At 37.7% G+C, this 25,703-nt stretch overlaps 1 protein-coding gene across 4 annotated transcripts in view; it reads left to right on the top strand.

The window, feature by feature from the left end:
* The window catches only part of ATL2 (atlastin GTPase 2), a 61,162-nt gene that overhangs the window by 18,167 nt on the left and 17,292 nt on the right, over window positions 1-25,703 (top strand). For 3 of the 4 annotated variants that reach the window (XM_032881936.1, XM_032881935.1, XM_032881937.1), the window contains exon 2: window positions 5,820-6,064. The exons of the other annotated variant lie outside the window; for it this stretch is intronic. In XM_032881936.1, the coding sequence (XP_032737827.1) occupies window positions 5,820-6,064 (245 nt within the window). The remainder of the gene's footprint in view (window positions 1-5,819; window positions 6,065-25,703) is intronic. 4 annotated transcript variants of the gene reach the window in all.

The raw sequence follows: 25,703 nt of genomic DNA, 5'->3' as shown, positions 1-25,703 counted from the left end.
CCTGAGGTATTCATAAGATCTTTCCATCACAGCTGGACAGAATGCCAAAGTATCCCAGTACTATTCATTTTTGGTGTCTCTGTTTGTCTTTCAACCCCATAGTAGCAGCTTTCTGGTAAGCTTTGCATAGTGTTGTGTTCCTCTGTACCTGTGAATCTTCTGGGCTGTACCTCTGCACAGCTTCTTTTTCTCTTTTGTGTGTGACAGGTTCCAACTGCTTTAGCAGCCCTGAACTCAGATACTGTGTTGTGGTTCCCCATGCTATGTTTCAGAAATTGCTTCTAGGCGGAGAGTGGGAGGGTTAAGTAGAGATGGGCGTGGTAATCATGGGACTCACCTTGTGAGTTTTCTTCTATCAAGGATTACTCTCCTATGATTATTGTCCATCCTTGAAAAAAGATGCCTCATATATTTTGCTTAGTTTTACAGTTTGTGGCAGAGGGCCAACAGTTACTTTAATGACTGGAAGAGAAAGTCCCAAGTGTATGTTTTTGTTTTTTTCTCTATAAGGTACCTAATGTTTTTTAAAAAACAAAGCAAAACAGAATTGGGGGTGAGTTGTAATAGTTTGTGATCTGCCTTTTCCCCACTTATTTTATACTGATGTCTTAAATATCCTTAATATCTTAAATATGTGGATGTGTTTTTAAGCCATGTAATATGCCCACGTGGTTTAAAAGAACTGTTTGGTCTATTTCCAGTGGAGTTCCACACTCAACATTAGTGTTTTGTTTTTTTTTTTTAATATTTTATTTATTTGACAGACAGAGATCACAAGTAGGCAGAGAGGCAGGCAGAGAGAGAGAGAGAGAGAGAGAAAGGAGGAAGCAGGCTCCTTGCAGAGCAGAGAGCCTAATGTGGGGTTCGATCCCAGAGCCCCGGGATCATGACCTGAGCTGAAGGCAGAGGCCTCAACCCACTGAGCCACCCAGGCGCCCCTTCAACATTAGTTTTCACTGCCACAAATAATGCTGCTCAACAAACTTGTTCATCTTTGTTAGCATCTTTTATTTTCTTATAAAATTTCTACAAATAGGTTTGCTATGGTATAACCTCTTTAAGGCTTTTAAAAATATGTGCTAGAATAAACTTCTGAATACTTAGATACTGTTTTTATTTGGTTATAGAGTATAAATATTGAAGGCCAAGTACCAGACACAAAAAAGCTTTTGTCAAACTGCTAATTTTTGTAAATAGTGAGTAGACTGAACCATGCTACTTTCTATGCAGATTGTTTTACATTTTTAGTTGGAATGTGAATAATAACTTAAAATATACTTTTCATTGCATTTCATTTCATTTGAAGAGTGAATTACCCTTTACTTGGTTCTCTTTCTACAAGTTTAGTTTGGGGTTGAAATATCTAACATTAGTAACATTTTATTGTAATGCAGATTTGTAGCATCTTTTTATTGCCTTAGCTTATAATTATGTTGGAAGCTGGCAGATGGATCTAGGTCAGTCCTGAAGTGTAAATTTTGCCATTGGAGTATATGCTGAATGTATGAATTTGGCAGATTTAAGATAAAGTATGTTTAAAGAGCGATCAAAAAGACCAAGTGTCTTTTTTTGTAGATTTCCTTTTTTAGAGCAGTTTTAGGTTCGCAGCAAAACTGAGTGGAAAACACAGAGTATGCGTGTTCCTTCGTCCCCACACATCAACAGGCTCCCTGCTCCAGACCAAAGTGGTACATTTGTTACAATTTATGACTCGTCATTGGCTCCTCATTATTACTCAAAGCCCATAGTTTACGTTAGGCTGCACTATTGGGGTTGCATATTCTGTGGGTTTTGACAAATGTATAATGCCATATGTCTGTCGCATTAGAGAGAATACTTTAACTGCCCTAAAAATCCTCAGCTCCACCTGGTCATGTCTCCTTCCCCCTCAACCAGTGACAACTACTGCTCTTTTTTACTAAGGTAAATGTCTTTTTGTAGGCCTTGTGACATATAGGTTAAGTATGCTTAGCATTAAGGCCTGGGGAAATATTTGAGGAACAGTTGATTTTCTCTAGGTAGGTATCTTTCAGCTTTGACCTTGAAAGATCCATTTGGGAGTTGGAGTGGGGGAAGAACTGACTTGGAACAGTGAATCAGGAAAATTTATTGGAGGTCTGAAGTCACCTTCAGTCATTTTTTGACACTAAGAAATGGAAATAGAATTAAAATCACTCTTTGCATAACATTTAACTTCAGTTTAAAATCTCAGAGTAATGGTAAATTTAAAAAGATTTCCAATTTAGGTAATCACTGTATGTTAAGGTTTACAAGTAGTCTAATAAAATGTACATTACAATTATTCAGTTGCTTGTATCAGTGATGAATGAAGTATACTTTATTTGTGGTTAGTACACATTTGGTAGAAAAATCATGATGGGGGAGTAAAGTTAGTGAACCATGTCATTGTGCTTCATTATACCTTTGAAATGTGTTTGGGGCACTTCACTTCAGAAGTCTGTAGACTAGAAATGGTGACGATGTGTAGATATCTGCCGCCTGTATATCTTAGGTACCTATCTTTATCCATGCTAATCAAAACTGGCTACATGGTAACTTATAGTCAACTGACCTCGGTGAAATTTCAAGTTAATAAAAATTTCCTGCCAAGTGGTTTGTCTATTTTATTTTTCAGAGACTAATGCTTTTATATAGGAACCAGGACTGTTTGTTCATTTTTAACAAAATCTGCAATCCAAATTTGGTCATGATGATATTTCAGCATACTTTGTTCATTTTAGGTTCTTTTAAATTAGTGTATTACTTGGCAGAACTTCATACTTCTAATTGTAATTTTGTAATAAATACACTATTGAGTTGCTGGAAGTATTTTCCCAAACTAGTTATGTGATTGTCACATTTGCCCATAAAATACATAGGGGCAGGTATAAAACTCCTGAGTAAAATGTGTAAATTTCATCCAATCAAGAAGTATTTATTAAGCACCTGCTAGGTGCCAAGCACTGTTCTGGGTGCTGGGAGACAGAGTGGTCGGCAGGGTGCTTGGGATCCTTATTTTTGTGGTACATATATTTTATGGAGGGAGAGATAAAAGGTACACATGTAAACGAATGAAAAAGGGTTATTTTAGATACTGAGAAAGACTGGGGGGGGGAACCCTGTTAAAGTGATGTGGAGGGGTCTAATTTAGACTGAGTAGTCAAGGAAGACCACATTTAAGAGATAACACTTGAGGGTGCCTAGGTGGCTCAGTGGGTTAAGCCTCTGCCTTCGGCTCAGGTCATGACCTCAGGGTCCTAGGATCGAGCCCCGCATTAGGCGCTCTGCTCAGTGGGGAGCCTGCTTCCCCCCTCTCTCTGCCTGCCTCTCTGCCTGCTTGTGACCTCTCTCTCTGTCAAATAAATAAAGTCTTAAAAAAAAGGGGTAATACTTGAGCTGAGACCTTGATGACGGAGAATTAAGCCTGTTGAATTTCTAGGGACAGAGCGTTCTAGACAGGAGAAAACAAAACAAAGATTCTAAGGTGGGAAACAGGTTTGGCCTGTTCAAGGAACAGCTAGAGGACTAGACTGTAGGAGCCAGATCACACAGGACTGTGGAGGTGATGGTAAGGAAGTTAGAGTTTGTTTTGTTTTTTTTCTCTCTCTTTTCTGGTTACAGTAGGAAGCTAATTGAAGGTTTTGAAGAGAGGATTGATAATCTAGAGGGGGAAACATGCAATAAATAAGTACTTACATAAATATTCAAATGATGGGTGGATAAAGATTGGGGGAGGATAGGAGGACTAAACTTGGTTAGGAGCCTCAGGAAAGATAGTCCTGAGGAAATTATGGTTAAACTGAGACCTAAAGAGTAAGCATGATGGGCAGTGATGTGGAAAAGAATATTCTAGACAGAGGAATATCATGAATGAAATATTAGTCTAGAAAGAGCTTTAATAGCATAAGGATCTGAAAAAAGGCTAGCGTTTCTGTTTGTAGCTTACAGAGGTGAGAATAGCACCAAATGAGGCAGGAGAGATTTGGCAGTGAGTATAGGATTTTATAAGATGTGTAGGATTTTGGTTGTTAATCCTCTGTAACAGTGATCTTAAGGAGAGTAATTTAATCACACTCATATTTACCTGTATTATTTAGTTGCTACTTTGTGGAATTTAGACTGGATTAGAGGAGGGGGCAAAAGGGGATGCCAGTTAGGTACTGCTCTATATTTGTGTGCCGTTGAAACAGGAAGTGATAGTATCTTCTTTAATTAAATATTGATTGCTTTTACTTTCAAAGATTCTCCTTTGAAATCGCTTGCTCTTTATATCATCACTGTTTGCAGCACATTTTGAAATAGTGTTGCTGCTTTTGCTTTGTACAGCGAAAGGGGCCTTGCGACATGGAAGTAAAGGCTCTTAGCTTTTGCAAATCAAGTAAGCTAGGTATTTCTTTCTGTAAGGAGAAAAAAGTCCATTAATGTAGATAAATAATCTTTAAGAATAGTGGTTAGTTGGATAAGATGTTCTTGGATTGTTGGCTAATAATGTTCCACTCCTCAGTAGACTGTTTCCTGGAAGAGAAGGGACTGTCATTGCATTGAACACAATAGATACCGTATGTCTCCATAGATTGGAAAGGGGCATTTAGTAGACAGGTTCAAGGGGAGAGTCTTCTAAAAAACGTTGATGTGGGGAAGGGTAATAAATATGGTCTCCAGGAGTAAGTTGTTACTGTGTGGGATCAGGCCATTGATAGGGAAGAAAGCCAGACAAGGGCTATTAGGTGTTTTTGTTTTGTTTTTAAAAGAACAGAAACCTACACTTGAGGAACTTTGTCTCTGCTGTTTCATGTTTTATAGTTATTTCTTAATTACTGTTGAGTAAAGTTCTTCTGCAAAGGTTACCTTCTTTTAGTGTCCTAGGTAAACAAAGGAAGAGTTTATATAGCTGTTTTGGGGAATTACGTGATTTCTGAAGTGGTAGCTGTGGCCTTTGGTGAAAAAGAGCCCAGAAGCCGATGAAACTGTAGAATATAACTCTGTACCTCACTGACTCTTCTTCTTGTGTTTTCCATTAAAATATTAATCCTGGGCTTTGCTTTAATAAGGGAAGTGCGCTATTATATTACTCTTACTAAATTAGGGACTTGTTAGCTTTACTGGATGTGTGAGTTTTAGAAACTTCTTAGGACCTTAGCTTAGCCATTTAAGTTTCACAGCAAACAATGTTTACATTTCCTGTTTTAATCTTTGTAATTTAGAGTAATTTCCAGGTGGTGCCCACAGGGAAAATTGGGATCTGAGTTACCGGGTAAAATCGATCCCCCCAACCTCCTTTTACACAGATCACAAATCAGTTTCTGTGTGCATACAGTAGCGGAAGTTGTTTATGGAATAGTGCGTGCTCCAGAAATAGCTACTGTTCACGTTTAGCTGTTAAGACTTAATAGTAGAGGCTGTCTTCAGTATTGCTGCTTATCTGTATATATAGTGGGAAATCTTAGCAATATTCTTTTTTTTTCTTAAGATTTTATTTATCTATTTGACAGAGAGAGAGAGATCACAAGTAGGCAGAGAGAGAGAGGCGGAAGCAGACTCCCTGCTGAGCAGAGAGCCCCATGTGGGGCTTGATCCCAGGACCCTGAGATCCATAACCTGAGCTGAAGGCAGAGGCTTAACCCACTGAGCCACCCAGGCGCCCCTCTTAGCAATATTCTTGATCCTGTTATAGAGGGAATGAGAAATCCAATATGACTTGACCATCACTTTTTATATGGAATAAAAGGGAAGTTATTTGAAATTTTGTTTAGTTTTGATGCTTTAGGAGAAGTTTGTAATTCAGGAATTCAAGTAACCTCTTCTCGTTTTAATTCTAGGTGAGAATTATGAAGATGATGACCTAGTAAACTCTGATGAGGTTATGAAGAAACCATGTCCAGTGCAGATTGTTCTTGCTCATGAAGATGACCATAACTTTGAGCTCGATGAAGAAGCTTTGGAGCAGATATTGCTACAGGAGCACATACGAGATCTTAACATAGTAGTGGTATCCGTGGCAGGAGCTTTTCGTAAAGGGAAATCATTTCTACTGGACTTCATGCTTAGATATATGTATAACAAGGTGAATAGTGTCTTTTAAATTGAACCCAGTTAAAAACAATCAACCTTGTTTAAAAATCATAGACAAAAAACAGTGAGAGCTGTGTCTTTAGTTTTATATAAAGATCCAGTTCTTGCTAAGACTTCTCATTAAGACAGTAATCTAAGTTTGTTTGAGTTTTGATTCTTCCTCATCTCCATAATTGCTTTTTGCTATAGTACACGATGATGCATATGACTGAACATCTGCTATAGAGACATTGTCGCTCTGACCTGCACTGTCTTAAGTATACCCCAAAGTCTCTGATGTACTGCTCATTTCCCCCTTTTTGTTATTTCTTCACACCTTCCCCTTCTTGATCACCTTCCCAACAATGTGTGAAGTAGGCTGATAGAAACTTTTGTAAAAGTACACCTGTGCTCTTCAAATAAGTCAGCTTCAGTCACTATTACATTTTGAAATAAAGTCCAGTTCCTTAGTGTGGCTTCCAGAGCTTTTCATGATATCTGAGCTGTGTCAGGTATACTGTAGTTTTTGTAGTTCCTCAAGTGTTTCATGTTATTTCTCAAATGTTGGTGTATTCTTGACTAAGCTTTGTACAGCAGGCCTTCCTTTTTTTTTTTTTTTTTTAAGTAGACTCTGTGCCCAACATGGGGCTTGAACTCACAACCCTGAGATCAAGAGTTGTATGTTCTAGGACTGATCTAGCAGGTTGCCCTGAGGCCTTCTCCGATTTTTTTTTTTTTAAGATTTCTTTTATTTATTTATTTATTTATTTATTTATTTTTTAAGATTTGATTTATTAATTTGACAGATCAGAAGTAGGCAGAGAGGCAGGCAGAGAGAGAGAGGAGGAAGCAGGCTCCCCACAGAGCAGAGAGCCCGATGCGGGGCTTGATCCCAGGACCCTGGGATCATGACCTGAGCCTAAGGCAGAGGCTCTAACCCACTGAGCCACCCAGGTGCCCCAAAAGATTTTATTTATTTATTTGACAGAGATCACAAGTAGGCAGAGAGGCAGGCAGAGAGAGGAGGAAGCAGGCTCCCTGCGGAGCAGAGAGTCCAATGCGGGGCTCGATCCCAGGACCCTGAGATCATGACCCGAGCCGAAAGCAGAGGCTTTAACCCACAGAGCCACTCAGGCGCCCCACCTTCTCTGATTTTTAAGACTATGTTATATCTAACTTTCATGGCACAAGTTATTTGTTTCATTGATACTGCTTTAGTTACTTATTTTTCCTGGCCAGTTTAATCTCTGTCAGGAGGGAGTCTTACCTTAATTACCACATCTCCCTCACTTAACACATTAATTGGCTCATAGTAAGCATTTATTTTCTGTTTTGACCAATGACTCTCCCTTTCTCCACAGACTTTTCACTTTTTAATGGTACTAAGCAATTGTCATTTCCTTCTCCCTCCCTGATTTTGGCTTTCTCCCTTGGAAAAAAAAAAAGCACAAAATAATTTTACTTGAATCAGAGTGTTCTTCTGACAGTTGAGAGTTGGGTTGACGGGGGTGAGAATTTGATAGGGACAAAGAAGGAGGAATTGGAAATTTGGAATGGAACACTTAGGAGGAAGAACTTTCTACAGGGGGCGTTTGACATTCAGAAACTACATGAGGATGCTAGAAATAACACTGACAGAATTATGTAATTGTCTAAACACATGTCAGGGTGCTCACCTTTACAAGTTCTATATCAGTCTGTAACTGAGTGTGCATTTGCCCTAAGGTAAGTAACACGGTAAACATTCCTAGTTGATTTTCCAGGAAGCTTTTCAGTAAATTGTTGTCTAGGATTTGCCTCAGACACAGTCAGGTATGCCTCAGTATCAAGAATGTAGTTCAAATTAAATAACACTGTTGTGCATGTTTAGCAAGTTAAGAAAGATTCAGTATTTCATCCATTTAGACTTACTTCTCACAGTTTTACATCTGAAATAGAAAAATGAATAAATAGTGACATACTCTTTTTTAAAAAAAGAGTGCCCATTTAAAGATGATAATTGAGGTTCTAACTCCTTAAATTAGCTTGTGTATATTGTGTGTGTGTATATATATATGTGTGTGTGTGTGTGTGTGTGTATAATCTGATCTGTTTAGTGCAAATGTATTTAATTCCAAGTGGGTCATAGACAAATGTTCAAGGGAAGAAAGTGTAAATCACTTGCCTAGCAGTGACAGATAAATTTCACCTCAGGTGCCATTTCTGAATCCCATCTCTGATCTATTAGTAGTGGTTGTTCAGAGGGGGGAGTAGCAGCCCACACAGTGTCATGTTTTTGCAGTCTCTGAAATAATGCTTTCCCTTTTCCTGGGGGAGACACTGGAGCCACAGGAAGATTATGAGGGCCTTAGTGAGGTTATATACCTAGTTAGTGGCCTCTAAGCTGAAATGTCGTTACTAATTTTCATTGATCAGGTTTCCATATAGAATTTCTGGTATAAATGATATTCTGTTAATTAAAAATGACATTAAACATTGTCTGATTTTTGGGATAGCATGCCTCTACTTACACTGATTCAGTGGTGGGTCATGCTTTTCCTCGGAGAATGAAAGTAAAGAAGTCACAATGATTAGTTTTAAATTTATTTCATGAACCATATCTGCCTGCAAAGGCGGAATGCCAGCTGAAGAAGGTAGGAGATGAGTAGTGGCTTACACTGACTTTGTCCTCTTTATTGACCTGAGTCAATTTATGTAAGGGTGCAGTTCACTAAAGGAGCTAAATATAAATATTTTACTTCATGATTTACAAATAGATGACTGTTTTTTCATTCTGAGTAGCCAATAAAGTAATAATATAAGTTTAAATGTGAGCTCGTTTCTGTTGGACAAAAATGAAAACTTCGGTATTTAAGTTCTTAAAACTAAGAATATTCTGAGGTGTTTACCAAACATTTCCAAATTTTAGGGGAAATTCCGATTTTTAGGTCTCATTCTTGTGAAGTAAATAGCTTCTTAGTGTTTTTTTATTTTGTTTTTTTGAGCTGCCACTTGTATATTGAAAATGGATTTTCAATAGTATAGGAGGAAAGAAGTTAGTCTTCTTTTGTAAACTTAAGAGGTGAACCAAACATTTTTCTAGAATAAAATCTCCTCGTGTATTGGAATTGATCAATTACTATAGTTAAACTTTTACCATGAAATACAAGATATGAGAGGGTCACTAAAATTGCTAATTCTTGAATTCATAATGTGGGAAGCATTTTGAACTTAGATGGATATCACTTAACGACATTTGCTATGAATGCCATATATGAGGAATACCACAGAAATTCAGTTATTCAGTGAACCTAATAATTTGTAAGTAGAATATTTATCACTTGTAAAAGTCATTCTCAAAAAGCTACAAATGAAATAATTAAAAATTTATGTGAGAACTATCAGGTCTAGTATGTCAGTATTTATTTATTTAAAAATTTTATTTATTTGATAGAGATCACAAGTAGAGAGGCAGGTGGCAGGCTCCCCGCTGAGCAGAGAGCCTGACTTGGGTCTCGATCCCAGGTCCCCCGAGATCATGACCTGACCCGAAGGCAGAGGCTTAACCCACTGAGCCACCCAGGCCCCCCTAGTATGTCAGTATTTAAAAAACCATGATTTTGTTTATAGAAGTAGTGAGTTATACAAGAGAAGATGAAAATCTGTAATGAAAGACAAAATAGGTGGTAATGGTGGGAGAGAGGATGACTTCTCCTTGCTAATTAAATGGAAATACTCTCAAGTATTTTATACCTTTCCCTTTCTAATGCTGATTTGGTTGTTGGGGGAATAGTTCAGGTAAATATATTTTTTCTTTTTTTCCCTGAAGTATAATTTATATACAGGGAAGTACCCAGATCGTAAGTGTATAGCTTGCTGAAATTTTACATAAACACACACACACACCCTACCCACCCACCCATATTACCACTACCCAGACGAGGATACAGAACCTTACCCTCCACTTGTTATATCCCTTCCATTTATTTACCCCCCAGCTCATATCTACCCCTGAACTGTCATACCAAAGACTGGTTTTGCCTGTTTTTGAACTTTACATGAATGAAAGCATCCCATAAGAGTTTGTGTTTTGTTATTTTTTAAAATTTTTTTAATTAAAAAAAAATTTTTTTTTTAAAAGATTTTATTTATTTATTTGTCAGAGAGAGAGAGCGCGCGAGAGCAAGCACAGGCAGACAGAGTGGCAGGCAGAGTCAGAGGGAGAAGTAGGCTCCCTGAGGAGCAAGGAGCCCAATGTGGGACTCGATCCCAGGACGCTGGGATCATGACCTGAGCCAAAGGCAGCTGCTTAACCAACTGAGCCACCCAGGCGTCCCATGTTTTATTTCTGATCAAAAGTTAGCATGTAAAAGTAATTTCAGTTTCAGGAATCCGTTTAGGAAGGTCACAACTTAATTTAGAATTAAATTACGGCTGTAAAACTTAATACTTGGGACATATTAAACATTAAGCAATGGTGAGAGCTGTTACTGAACTCCTCTGGATAGAATTTTAATTGTGTATAGGGTTGTTTGCAGTTTTATATCATTCTCTATTTATATCATTCTCTATTTTTTAAGAAACATTATGAAGAATTTTTAACACATGTAAATGTAGATAATAGTATAATGAGTGCTCATGTATTTACAGTTATCAACTCAATCTCATTTTATCTAAACCCCAACTCATTCCATACCTTATGTGTTGTTTTGAAGTATGTCCAGATACATAATTTCATTTGTCAATATTTCAGTATCTTTTTAAAGATAAGGGGCCTTTTGGACATTACAGTAATATCATACATAAAAAAGCAAATCCCTTAATATAAGGGATCTGCTTTCCAGTTTACTCAGATGTTTTAATTTTTAAATTTTTAGCAGTTTGTTTTGAGTCAAGATTGAACCAAATGAGGTCCACATTGTGATTGGTGGCCTTTAAAGCATTTTTAAACTCTTTTTAGGCTTCCCTCCATCTCTTTATTCTTGGCAGTTCATTTGTTGAAGAACCTGGTTGTTGGTCTTACAGAGTTTCCCTAGTCTGGATTTGCTCATTTTTATTCCATTGGTATACTTTACATGTTCCTTTGTCCTATGAGTGTTAAAGCTGAGGACTTGATCAGACTCAGGTTTGACTTTTTGGTAAGAGCAGCTCATAGGTGATGTATTCTTCCAAGAGGAAATATAGATTATCTTTTAAGATAACAGTTTTTAAATCATTACCGAATTCTAGGTATTCTGATTACTGAGTATTTAATAGGTACTATCTCACTCAGTATTCACATTAACCTGATGCGGTCTTTTAGTATTTCAGCTTGATGGTTGTAGAAACGAGGCACAAAGGACATACCCGGCAAGGGTAAGATCCAAACCAGGCAGTTTGATTCCAAAGTCTTTATTCTTAAAACCACTATATAAAATGATGTTGGGTCCCTTTCCATACCTACACTGAACTGTTCTTTTATAAATGGTCACTTTTCAATGTTTCCTTCAGTAGTTGAGACAGACTGACAGAAGTGCATGCCTGCTAACTTGTTTTGCTTCCCACTGGTATCTATGCTTAATGAGTAGAGTTTTGACTCCATTTATAGCATAATTACCAAAGGCATTTTCAGGGAAACTGTATGTAGTTTTTATTTTTTACTATTTAAAGAGTTGTTCCCTGAATGGCTTCCAGAGATCAGTAATAAGAACTATCTTTAAGGATCATATGTGCTGCTGCATATAATTTGCCAAAAGCACAAATATCTCTAACTTGGCCATATCAGATGTTGAACTTGATTTCACCTTTTTTTCCTAAGGCTAACAATGTCTGAGATGTGAGACTCGTGGGAGATATGTGAGTGCATGGAGAAAAATTTGGTTTGTTTCATGTTCTTTTCTAAGAAGGAAATGTATTTAGAGGGGCACCTGGGTGGCTCAGTCGTTAAGTGGCTGCCTTTGGCTCAGGTCATGATCCCAGGGTCCTGGGATTGAGCCCTGTGTCAGGCTCCCTGCTCTGCGGGAAGCCTGCTCCTCTCTCTCCCACTCCCGCTGGCTTGTATTCCCTCTCTCACTGTCTCTCTCTCTGTCAAATAAAATCTTCAAAAAAGGGTGCCTGGGTGGCTCAGTGGGTTAAGCCGCTGCCTTCGGCTCAGGTCATGATCTCAGGGTCCTGGGATCGAGTCCCGCATCAGGCTCTCTGCTCAGCAGGGAGCCTGCCTTCCTCTCTCTCTTCCTGCCTCTCTGCCTACTTGTGATCTCTCTGTCTGTCAAATAAATAAAATCTTTAAAAAAAAAAATCTTCAAAAGTATTTAGAGGAAGAACAATATTTTAAAAAATTTCTTCCTAGGGTTATTATTATTTATTATTATTTTTTGTGGTACAACAGAGTGCATAAACCTTAGTATAGCCAGTGAATTTTTATGTACCTATACTTAATGTAACCGCTGCCATTTGGATCAAGAAAAAGAACACTACCAGCATTCTAGAATGCTGTCTCCTTTTGCCAGGTATTACTATCTTTAACATTGAGAGTCCGACAACCATCTTGATTTACATCACTGTAGATTAGTTTTATCGACTCTTCACATAAATGTAATCATAAAGTATGCACTCTTGTGTCTGGTTTCGTTCATTCAATATTGAATCCAAGAGATTTTTCCATGTTATTAATGCATCAGTAATTGTTTGTTATTGCTGAGTGGTGTTGCATTGGATGAAGATACACAATTCACTCCTTTTGATAGACATACGGATTATTTATAATTTTTGTCTGTTATGAATAAAGCTACCATGAACTTTCTTGTACAAGTCTTGGCAACATAAATACTTAACTTCTGTTGGATATATTCCCAGGAGTAGAAATGCTAGGTCCATAATGCCCATTTAACAGTAGTAGGGACTGCCAAAATTTTTTTCCAAATTGCCTTTACCAATTTGTACTCCATGAGCAATGTAAGAGATTTACATTCTTTATACATCTGATGAACAGTATTGTCAGTCTTCTTAATTTTAGCTGTTCTGATAGGTATGCATTTTCTAAGTTTTAAGCCATCATCTTACTCTATATAGGTTCATGCTTATAAAACTGTTGTCACATTTAATGTAGAAATTTAGCCCATTCATTTAATTATTACTTTAACCGAATAAGCTTTTGTGTATTTCACTTAATGCAAGTGAAACAGTATATGCAAGAAGCCAGCAAAATTTGATCAGAACTTCAAACAGGAAAATAAACATTGGTGGGCTTATTTTTATCCCTGAATATATGCTGAGGGGTTGGGTATAGAGGTTATGTGATCTGTGAACTATTTTTTTTCATTAACACACTGACTTTTTTATCCTCCTAGATTTTGATTTCTGGGTTGAAACTAATCTTCGTTCTCTCATATGCAGGTTTAAAATTAGTATGAGTAATTGCAGTTAGAAAAACTTCACCAAATGTTGCCAAAGCTAGAGGAATCGGAAGCAGAGGCGATGGAGGAGTCTACAATATATTGTTCAAAGTACTTATAGCAGTGTTTTGGGAGAGACTTTCTGGTTGCATTCCTGAATCTGTTCCCTGAAAAATGTGCTATCATTTGTAGTCTTCGAAAACACCTCTCTAACTTTAAGCCCTGAATGTATGTACTGCCTGTTGTGTGTATTATCATCAAAATTAGGGTACCTATATCGTAATATATTTGGGCTTGGAAGAACATAAATTATTTGTTTCAACAGATCTTTTTCCATTCCGAAGTCTATGTTCCTTTTAAGTTAAAATTTACTATTTCTAAAGTGCTTGATTTCATTTAGGTCATTATTGAAGGATATCTTAAATAATAGACAATGTAAATACTGATTACTCAAACACAGCTTTAAGATATTTAGGGAGTTAAACAGTCTTGTGTAATTTAAGTTCCTTTTGTATTAATATTAACTGTTTTTGAAGAATACTTTTTTTTTTTTAAAGATTTTATTTATTTGACACAGAGAGAGAGGTCACAAGTAGGCAGAGAGGCAGGCAGAGAGAGAGGGGAAGTAGGCTCCCCGCCAAGCAGAGAGCCCGATGTGGGGCTCGATCCCAGGACCCTGAGATCATGACCTGAGCTGAAGGCAGAGGCTTTAACCCACTGAGCCACCCAGGCACCCCTGAAGAATACTTTTTTTTAAAAAAGATTATTTATTTGACAGAGATTACAAATAGGCAGAGCAGCAGGCAGAGATAGAGGGGAAAGCAGGCTCCCTGCTGAGCAGAGACACTGATCAGGGGCTTGATCCCAGAATCCTGAGATCATGTCCTGAGCCGAAGGCAGAGGGTTAACTCACTGAGCCACCCAGGTGCCCCTGAAGAATACTTTTTAAGAATACTTTTTGAAGTCATTAACTCCCTGCTTCTTTCCCTCATTTTCCCAAACAATTTTGTGTTGAACTTAGGCAATGTTTTGTTCTCACTGTGAAACATTATTTTCTTACACATATTTTTAAGTAACCAATAGGATGCAATTTGTATAGACACTTCGGTAATGCTCACCATAATCCTTTCATCAGAAAGCAAGTTTAGGGGCACCCGAATGGTTCAGTTGGTTAAACGGCCGCTCTTGATTTTGGCTGGGGGTCATGGTCTCAGGGTCCTGGGATTGAGCCCAGTGTTGTTCTGTGCGCTCAGTGGAGCATTGCTTGAGGATTTTCTCTCTCCCTTTCTCTTCCCCTCCTACGCTCTTGTACACTCGCTCGCTCTCTTAAGGAAAGAAATCTTCAAAAAAAAAAAAAAAATAAGCAAGGTTAGGGTTTTCTGGCTGGCTTAGTAGAACATGAGACTCTTTGATCTTGAGGTTGAAAGTTTGAGTCCCATATTGGGTATAGAGATTATTTAAAAACGAAATCTTTTAAAAAATGTTCCAGCCATAGGATTTATGACATATTGCACTAGTACATGGAAATACAGCAGCACCTCCAGTGGACATTCCTTTTCTTCCTAGACTTCTGTAGTAGTTTGATGGATTTTGTATGACAGGGAGTCTTTGTTAAACTTGTATACTAAGTGTATTTGATTTTTGGTTTTTCTTTTATCAGCTTTATTGAGATATTCACATACCATATAATGCATGCACTTAAACTGCACAGTTTCATAGTCTTTCGTATGTTACAGAGTTGTACAGCTATCATCACAATCAATTTTCGAACATTTTTATCACCTCAGAATGAGAAGAATGAAGTCCTGTACCCTTTAATGATAACTTCTCCTTCCCCAACCCCAAATCTCTGGCCCTAAGGAACTATCAGTTTGTTTTCTGTCTCTATACATTTGCCTATTCTGGACATACACGTAAATGGAATCATACCATACATGGTCTTTTGGTGACTGATTTCTTTCACTTAGCATAAATTTTTTTTTTTTTCTTTAAGATTTATTTAAGAGAGAGGATGAGTGGGGATTGAGGGGCAGAAGAAGAGAGAGAAGCAGACTCTCCACTGAGCAGGGAGCCTGACACGACTTGATCCCAGGATCAAGATCATGACAGAGCCCAAGGCAAATGCTTAACCAGCTGAGCCACCCACGTGCCCCCAGCTTAATGTTTCAAAGGTTCATTTATGGTGTAGCATTGTGGTGCTTCATTCCTTTTTAAGACTGATTAATATTTAATTGTATAGACATAGATTTTATTTATCCATTTTATCAGTTAATGGACATATGGGTTTCCACCTTTTGGGTTATAACTAATGCTGTGATTATTATATGAATATTAATACAACCTTTAATTATTATATATGAGTATATAATAATAATAGAAATAGGTAAGGATCTAGCTTTAGTTCTTTTGTATGTGCCTATCCAGTTGTCTAAACGCCATTTATTAGAAAGGCTATTCTTCCATTGAATGTCTTGGCACTTTTTGTTGAAAATTAGTTGATAATAGACATGTGAATTTATTTCTGGACTCTCAGTTTTATTTCATTGATCTATATATCTATTCTTTTTTTAAAATATTTTATTTATTTATTTGACAGAGATCACAAGTAGAGAGGCAGGCAGAGAGAGAGGGGGAAGCAGGCTCCCTGCTGAGCAGAGAGCCCGATGCAGCACTCGATCCCAGGAACCTGAGATCATGACCTGAGCCGAAGGCAGAGGCTTAACCCACTGAGCCACCCAGGCGCCCCTATATATCTATTCTTTTTTTTTTTTTTTTCTCAATATTTCATTTTATTTTTAAGGTTGCATCCATTTCAAAATCCCAACAATGTCTTGATCATTTACAATTATTTAATTGAGGCTAATTTTTAATAAGCCTCCTCAAGTGTTCTTTTTTTTTTTTTTAATTTTATTTTTTATAAACATATATATTTTTTTCCCCCAGGGGTACAGGTCTGTGAATCTCCAGGTTTACACACTTCACAGCACTCACCATAGCACATACCCTACCCAATGTCCATAACCCCCCCCCAACCCCCCTCTGCCCAGCAACCCTCAGTTTGTTTTGTGAGATTAAGAGTCACTTATGGTTTGTCTCCCTCCCAATCCCAACTTGTTTCATTTACTCTTCTCCTACCCCATTAACCCCCCATGTTGCATCTCCTCTCCCTCATATCAGGGAGATCATATGATAGTTGTCTTTCTCTGACTGACTTATTTCGCTAAGCATGATATCCTCTAGTTCCATCCACGTTGTCGCAAATGGCAAGATTTCATTTCTTTTGATGGCTGCATAGTATTCCATTGTGTATATATACCACATCTTCTTTATCCATTCGTCTCTTGATGGACATCTAGGTTCTTTCCATAGTTTGGCTATTGTAGACATTGCTGCTATAAACATTCGGGTGCACGTGCCCCTTCGGATCACTACGTTTGTATCTTTAGGGTAAATACCCAGCAGTGCAATTGCTGGGTCATAGGGTAGTTCTATTTTCAACATTTTGAGGAACCTCCATGCTGTTTTCCAGAGTGGTTGCACCAGCTTGCATTCCCACCAACAGTGTAGGAGGGTTCCCCTTTCTCCGCATCCTCGCCAGCATCTGTCATTTCCGGACTTGTTAATTTTAGCCATTCTGACTGGTGTGAGGTGGTATCTCATTGTGGTTTTGATTTGTATTTCCCTGATGCCGAGTGATATGGAGCACTTTTTCATGTGTCTGTTGGCCATCTGGATGTCTTCTTTGCAGAAATGTCTGTTCATGTCTTCTGCCCATTTCTTGATTGGATTATTTGTTCTTTGGGTGTTGAGTTTGCTAAGTTCTTTATAGATTCTGGACACTAGCCCTTTATCTGATATGTCGTTTGCAAATATCTTCTCCCATTCTGTCAGTTGTCTTTTGGTTTTGTGAACTGTTTCCTTTGCTGTGCAAAAGCTTTTGATCTTGATAAAATCCCAATAGTTCATTTTTGCCCTTGCTTCCCTTGCCTTTGGCGATGTTCCTAGGAAGATGTTGCTGCGGCTGAGGTCAAAGAGGTTGCTGCCTGTGTTCTCCTCAAGGATGTTGATGGATTCCTTTCTCACATTGAGGTCCTTCATCCATTTTGAGTCTATTTTCGTGTGTGGTGTAAGGAAATGATCCAATTTCATTTTTCTGCATGTGGCTGTCCAATTTTCCCAACACCATTTATTGAAGAGGCTGTCTTTTTTCCATTGGACATTCTTTCCTGCTTTGTCGAAGATTAGTTGACCATAGAGTTGAGGGTCTATTTCTGGGCTCTCTATTCTGTTCCATTGATCTATGTGTCTGTTTTTGTGCCAGTACCATGCTGTCTTGATGATGACAGCTTTGTAATAGAGCTTGAAGTCCGGAATTGTGATGCCACCAACTTTGGCTTTCTTTTTCAATATTCCTTTGGCTATTCGAGGTCTTTTCTGGTTCCATATAAATTTTAGGATTATTTGTTCCATTTCTTTGAAAAAAATGGATGGTACTTTGATAGGGATTGCATTAAATGTGTAGATTGCTTTAGGTAGCATAGACATTTTCACAATATTTATTCTTCCAATCCAGGAGCATGGAACATTTTTCCATTTCTTTGTGTCTTACTCAATTTCTTTCATGAGTACTTTATAGTTTTCTGTGTATAGATTCTTAGTCTCTTTGGTTAGGTTTATTCCTAGGTATCTTATAGTTTTGGGTGCAATTGTAAATGGGATGGACTCCTTAATTTCTCTTTCTTCTGTCTTGTTGTTGGTGTAGAGAAATGCGACTGATTTCTGTGCATTGATTTTATATCCTGACACTTTACTGAATTCCTGTACAAGTTCTAGCAGTTTTGGAGTGGAGTCTTTTGGGTTTTCCACATATAGTATCATATCATCTGCGAAGAGTGATAGTTTGACTTCTTTTTTGCCGATTTGGATGCCTTTAATTTCTTTTTGTTGTCTGATTGCTGAGGCTAGAACTTCTATTACTATGTTGAATAGCAGTGGTGATAACGGACATCCCTGCCGTGTTCCTGATCTTAGCGGAAAAGCTTTCAGTTTTTCTCCATTGAGAATGATATTTGCGATGGGTTTTTCATAGATGGCTTTGATAATATTGAGGTATGTGCCCTCTATCCCTACACTTTGAAGAGTTTTGATCAGGAAGGGATGCTGTACTTTGTCAAATGCTTTTTCAGCATCTATGGAGAGTATCATATGGTTCCTGTTCTTTCTTTTATTAATGTGTTGTATCACATGGATTGATTTGCGGATGTTGAACCAACCTTGCAGCCCTGGAATAAATCCCACTTGGTCGTGGTGAATAATCCTTTTAATGTACTGTTGAATCCTATTGGCTAGTATTTTGGTGAGAATTTTTGCATCTGTGTTCATCAAGGATATTGGTCTGTAGTTCTCTTTTTTGATGGGATCCTTGTCTGGTTTTGGGATCAAGGTGATGCTGGCCTCATAAAATGAGTTTGGAAGTTTTCCTTCCATTTCTATTTTTTGGAACAGTCTCAGGAGAATAGGAATTAGTTCTTCTTTAAATGTTTGGTAGAATTCCCCCGGAAAGCCATCTGGCCCTGGGCTTTTGTTTGTTTGGAGATTTTTGATGACTGTTTCAATCTCCTTACTGGTTATGGGTCTGTTCAGGCTTTTTATTTCTTCCTGGTTCAGTTGTGGTAGTTTATATGTCTCTAGGAATGCATCCATTTCTTCCAGATTGTCAAATTTGTTGGCGTAGAGTTGCTCATAATATGTTCTTATAATTGTTTGTATTTCTTTGGTGTTAGTTGTGATCTCTCCTCTTTCATTCATGATTTTATTGATTTGGGTCCTTTCTCTTTTCTTTTTGATAAGTCTGGCCAGGGGCTTATCAATCTTATTAATTCTTTCAAAGAACCAGCTCCTAGTTTCGTTGATTTGTTCTATTGTTTTTTTGGTTTCTATTTCATTGATTTCTGCTCTGATCTTTATGATTTCTCTTCTCCTGCTGGGTTTAGGGTTTCTTTCTTGTTCTTTCTCCAGCTCCTTTAGGTGTAGGGTTAGGTTGTGTACCTGAGACCTTTCTTGTTTCTTTTTTTTTCTTTCTTTTTTTTTTTTTTTTTAAAGATTTTGTTTATTTATTTATTTGACAGACAGAGATCACAAGTAGGCAGAGAGGCAGGCAGAGAGAGAGAGGAGGAAGCAGGCTCCCTGCTGAGCAGAGAGCCCGATATGGGGCTCGATCCCAGGACCCTGGGATCATGACCTGAGCCGAAGGCAGAGGCTTTAACCCACTGAGCCACCCAGGCGCCCCTTTTCTTGTTTCTTGAGAAAGGCTTGAACCACTATATATTTTCCTCTCAGGACTGCCTTTGTTGTGTCCCACAGATTTTGAACCGTTGCGTTTTCATTATCATTTGTTTCCATGAATTTTTTCAATTCTTCTTTAATTTCCTGGTTGACCCATTCATTCTTTAGAAGGATGCTGTTTAGTCTCCATGTATTTGGGTTCTTTCCAAATTTCCTCTTGTGATTGAGTTCTAGCTTCAGAGCATTGTGGTCTGAAAATATGCAGGGAATGATCCAAATCTTTTGATACTGGTTGAGACCTGATTTAGGACCGAGGATGTGATCTATTCTGGAGAATGTTCCATGTGCACTAGAGAAGAATGTGTATTCTGTTGCTTTGGGATGAAATGTTCTAAATATATCTGTGATGTCCATCTGGTCCAGTGTGTCATTTAAGGCCTTTATTTCCTTGTTGATCTTTTGCTTGGATGATCTGTCCATTTCAGTGAGGGGAGTGTTAAAGTCCCCTACTATTATTCTATTATTGTTGATGTGCTTCTTTGATTTTGTTATTAATTGGTTTATATAGTTGGCTGCTCCCACGTTAGGGGCATAGATATTTAAAATTGTTAGATCTTCTTGTTGGACAGATCCTTTGAGTATGATATGGTGTCCTTCCTCATCTCTTATTATAGTCTTTGGCTTAAAATCTAATTAATCTGATATAAGGATTGCCACTCCTGCTTTCTTCTGATGTCCTGTTTACTTGCTTTTAAAATATTTTTCCATTTATTTAGATCTTCCTTAATTTCTATCAGAAATGTTTTATGGTTTGCATATATGTTTTACTTTTGTTATATGGTTTGCATAGTATGTTTTACTTTTGTTAAATTTACTCCTTTTTTAGTGCTATTATGGTACATATGGAATTGTTTTCATAATCTCTTTTTCAGATCATTCATTGCAAGCTACAGAAGTACAATTGATTTTTGCGTATTGATCTTGTGTCCTCAACCTTGTTCAATTCCTTCATTAGTTCCATTAGTTTTTTAGTGTACTCTTTAAAGTTTTCTATATACCAGATCATGTCATCTGTAAGTAGAGATAGTTTTACTTCTTTCTTCCCAGTCTAAGTACCTCTTACCCCCCTCCCCCCCCCCGTCCGGCTAACTGTCCTGGCTAGAATCTCTAAAAACAATGTTGAGTACAAGTGGTAAGAGTGGTAAGAGTGGATATCCTTTTTTTTTTTTTTTTTTTTTTTAAGATTTTATTTATTTATTTGACAGAGAGAGATCACAAGCAGGCAGAGAGGCAGGCAGAGAGAGAGGAGGAAGCAGGGTCCCTGCTGAGCAGAGTGCCCGATGCGGGGCTCGATCCCAGGACTCTGAGATCATGACCTGAGCCGAAGGCAGCGGCTTAACCCACTGAGCCACCCAGGCGCCCCAAGAGTGGATATCCTTATTGTTTTCTTAATCTTTAAGGAGGAAGCATTGAGATTCTCACCGTTACCTTTGATTTTAGCGGTAGGATTTTTTGCATTTTTTTTTTTTTTTTTAACTGAGTTGAAGAAGTTCTTTTCTCTTCCTAGTCTATTGGGAGGTTTTGTTATGTTTTTTTTTTAATCAAAACCAAATGGATGTTGGATTTTTTCAGGTGTTTTTCTGTGTGTCTGTTGATAGGATTATGTGATTTATCTTGGCTTGATATGATTTGTTACTAATTTTTTGAATATTGAGTCAGTTCTTGTATCTCTGGACTAAATCCCATTTAGCTGTGGTATATAATGTTTTAATATATGTTGTTGGATTTAATCTGCTAATTTAATTTAATGTTGTTGAATGTTTTTTGCTTCTATGCTCATGAGATACATGGGTCCTTAGCTTTCCTTTCTTTTAATGTCTGCAGAACATTTTCACCTTCCCAAATGGAAACTGTACCCATGAAACTCCCATTTTCCCCCTCCCCCTCAGCACCTGGTAACCACCATTCTCCTCTGTCTCCATGAGTTTTACTACCCTAGGTACTTTGTGTAAGTAGAATCACAAGGTATTGTTATTTTGTGGCTGGCTTATTTCACTTAGCAAAATGTCTTCAAAGTTAAGGATATCTTTTTAACCGTAGATTTTTAATTTTAATTCTTGTTGAGTGTGTACCTAAATTGATAGAGTTGTCCTTCGTCTGAGCTTGTGACTTGGGTCAATCATAATGTACCTATTTGTCTAGCCTCAGAAGAGAGGAGGAGTTGGACATGGGCTTAGGTAAGATGTTAGACAATTTTAAACTGTTCTAAGACTCTAATGTTTCTTAATTGTTCTAGGACTTGCAGGGTATTCTTACACATTGATACAAAAATAGTAAATGATGCTGGGTGGTCAGAATGTGTATATTGTATCCACAGCTTGGGTGTTGATTGTTCATAACCTACCTCCTACATTAGGTAGATTTACAAGATTAAGATTTTCATCCATGGTGCATTTGTGGAGAATGTCTCTCAACTAAGAAGGATTTTTTTCTTTTATTGTAGTGTTACTTAAATCTTTAATTTCATCCCTTTTGTCATTTTTCCTCACAGCTATAAGAAGTTGTTACGGCCTTTATTGTTCCAGCCCATCCATTGGAGTGTGTGGGTCTGCAAACAGGAGTTGTATGTGTTCTGACACATGCAGACCTGGCTGGACTACCAGCTCTTGTGTTTAAAAGTTTACCTAGCTGTTTTTTTACTTTGTTGCTAAGGAATGCTAGCTTTCCTATGGTAAAATAAGAATTTGTTTCTTATTATTTAGAGTAGGTAGGGGTTCTTTATTGACAATTACATTACATTGGTAAGTCTTTTGGCAAGAGCTTACGTTTATTCACTATAGTATTGGACTATATTTAAAGTTCAGGTGTTTTTAGATTACCTTTTACCATTAGGATTCATTCTTAAAGAACTTTTTATTTTACTGGAGGACTAAGATTATTTTTGGAATTTTGAATTTTAAGGCTTTTTTTTTTTTTTTTTTTTTTGGTCTCCACAGTAGTAAATAGCACCAGTTTACTGTTTTTCAGTTCTTAGATTTATTTTTAGTACCTTATGACAAACAGTATCTATTTTCAGTGAGGCTGCTTCTAGAATTCACTGGAAAGCTCCTGGAGGGCAGGAATGTATGTTCTTGTGCAGTGCTGTAGTCCTAGACCCTGGAACAGTAGCTGGCATGTGGTAGACATTCAGTGAGTACTTGCTGAGTGAAAGTATAAATGTATTATGGAAGTTACCAGTGTTCTTTATGATACAGTGATAGATTTCTTAACTTCAAGTTTTAAACCTGTGATTCTTTTTTTTCTTTAAAAAGATTTATTTTAGAAAGAGAATGCACATTAGTTGGGGGAAGGGGCAGAGGGAGAGGATCTTAAGCAGGTTCCCTTTAGGAGCCTGACTTGGGGCTAGATTTCGTGACCCATGAGATCATGACCTGAGCTGAAACCAGGAGTCGGAGGCCCAATTGACTGAGCCACCAAGGCGCCTCCTTTTTCATCATTTTATTGACTTATCGGTTTAGTGGTTTTTAAACATTCTATTACAGGGTAAACTAAGAAAAGATGATACATAGTCAATAGAATTTTTTTTTTTTTTTGAGACCTCAATTCTTTTTTAAAGTTTTTGAGAGGGTAAAATTAACAAACATGTTAGCCTGTGATTTAGGTCAATCTACTTTTTAAAATTGATATTTGCTGTCTATTTAATTGTTTTTAGGAATAATAAAAGGGACATATTTCTTCCATATCTCTTACCCATGTTTCCAAAGGAAACACACTATTAAGCTTAGTAATTAAAATTTTTTTACGTGTTCATTTGTTGAACAAATATTTTGAGTGCCTACTATAGCCAGGCATTATTCTATGTCTTGGGTATACTGTTCTGTGTTTTGAGGGAGGAGAAAGCAGGCAAAACTTCCTTCCTTATGGAACTTACATTCTCATAGAGGAGATAGAGAAATAAGACAGATAAGTGAAATGCAGAGTAAAGATCGATTTATCTAAAGGGTGGATTCTTTAAAATTACGCATATAGGTTGGACCTTTTAAAAGTAATCAGTTTGTTGAGTAGGGAATGAGAAGCCACATGTGAGAGCCAAAAATGGTGTAAGACACTTTGGTAGGAACTATTCGGTAAACAGAGTTGGAATTTCTAGTGTGCTCTTAAGACTTAACACAAGAAATGCAGCGCAATGCCATGTTGCAAAGATAACCACCTGTAGTGTCAGCAGTATTTTTTAGGAGTTGAGAAGAGTTGGAGTTTCTTGAGTGCTGGCTTAGGCCAGGCAGAGAACAGATGGAACAAAGGTATAGATATGCTAAACAACATACATATTTGTAATAGTGGTCATTTTGGTATGGTAGAAATTTGTGTTGTGAGTTAGCAGACTATAGGAGCAGAGGTTGGAAAAGTAAATTGAAGGTGGATTGTATGCAACAGATCTTTCAGTGGTTCTGTAGGTAAATGGGGGAACTGCAGGTGACTTTTTTTTTTTTTTCAAAGATTTTATTTATTTGAGAGAGAATGGGGTGAAGGGGCAGAGGGGGAGAATCTTCAAGCAGACTCCCTGCTGAGTGCAGAGCCTGATTCATGATCTCACCATGCATGAGATCAGGACCTGAGCTGAAACCAAGAGTCAGGTGCTTAACCGACTGAGCCATCTAGGCACCCCCGAAGATGACTTTTTAGGACAATAGCATGATTCCATTTCTTGTTGAGAAAATTAAGTGACTTTGGGGGAATGGGTTGGAGAGCATAGCATGGAGGTGCCGGAAGACATATTTAGAGCATCCAAAATATAGTCCAGGGGCAAGACCACCATTGTGTTTATTTAGGGGGTACCATTATTCCTCTTATCCTGTGAAGGGTCCCTACAGAAGTGTAAGTCCTAAGTACATAATGTGAATGGAGTTGTGCCATGCGGCACCTTTGTCACCAATAGAGAGCTGAGGGGGCCTTAAGATACTGAAAGGTGAAGAAGAGTCCAAGAGAATTTTATAATTGATAAGATTGGTAACCTACTAGGGATGGGAGTTTTGTGGAAGAATAATTAGAGATAGTTTGAAGTTTAAGGCTGATCTTCACATTAGGTGTCCACTTTTTTTTTTTTCCACCTTAAATCTGCTTTTCACAAATTGCTTCATCCCTCATTGAGCCTACCCTAAACATCTTTACTGGTAATGTGAGCTTTGTTACCTGTTTCGGACTATGTATCTAAGCTTATTAGAAGTATTTCTGAAACAGGAATTTTTCCTGTGGGGTTCTTTGAGTAAAGGGTATGTGGGCTAAAGTATAGGGATCTTGATACCTGGTGAACTTACTCATTTATTATGTTCCAGAATTAATTTTCCAGATAATTATCTTATAGTATATGAACTTTTTTTTTTTTAAACATTTTATTTATTTATTTGACAGAGAGATCACAAGTAGGAAGAGGCAGGCAGAGAGAGAGGGGGAAGCAGGCTCCCTGCCGAGCAGAGAGCCTGATGCGGGGCTCAATCCCAGGACTCTGGGATCATGACCTGAGCCGAAGGCAGAGGCTTTAACCCACTGAGCCACCCAGGCGCCCCAGTATATGAACTTTTATATTATTTCACAGTGTTTAATTATAGCTGTTTGACCCTATGGTTTTAGTTAGAACACTTTATTGTGGGAAGTTTTTAACTTAACCCAAAGATAGGGTAGTATTATGAACCCCAGTGTATGTGTCAACATTTTGTTGGTCTTATTTCATCTGTATACTTCCTGCCCTTTCATTTTTTGCTGGAATATTTTAAAGCAGATGCCAGGTATATTTTTTTGAACTTTGCTATTGTTAGTATTACCTACAATACTGTTACCACACCAAGCAATCAAGTACCGCCTAGTAAAACACCATGTCTGGGATCAGATTTTCCTTTTGGTTTTGAAAAAGGCTTTTCTCTTTCTTTCTTTCTTTCTTTCTTTCTTTCCTTCCTTCCTTCCTTCCTTCCTCTTTCTTTTCTTTTCTTTTCTTTTCTTTTCTTTTCTTTTCTTTTCTTT

The sequence above is a fragment of the Lontra canadensis genome, unplaced genomic scaffold (assembly GCF_010015895.1).
Source record: "Lontra canadensis isolate GAN:19392208 unplaced genomic scaffold, GSC_riverotter_1.0 scaffold78, whole genome shotgun sequence".
NCBI lineage: Eukaryota > Metazoa > Chordata > Mammalia > Carnivora > Mustelidae > Lontra > Lontra canadensis.
This window is presented reverse-complemented; position numbering and strand designations above follow the sequence as displayed.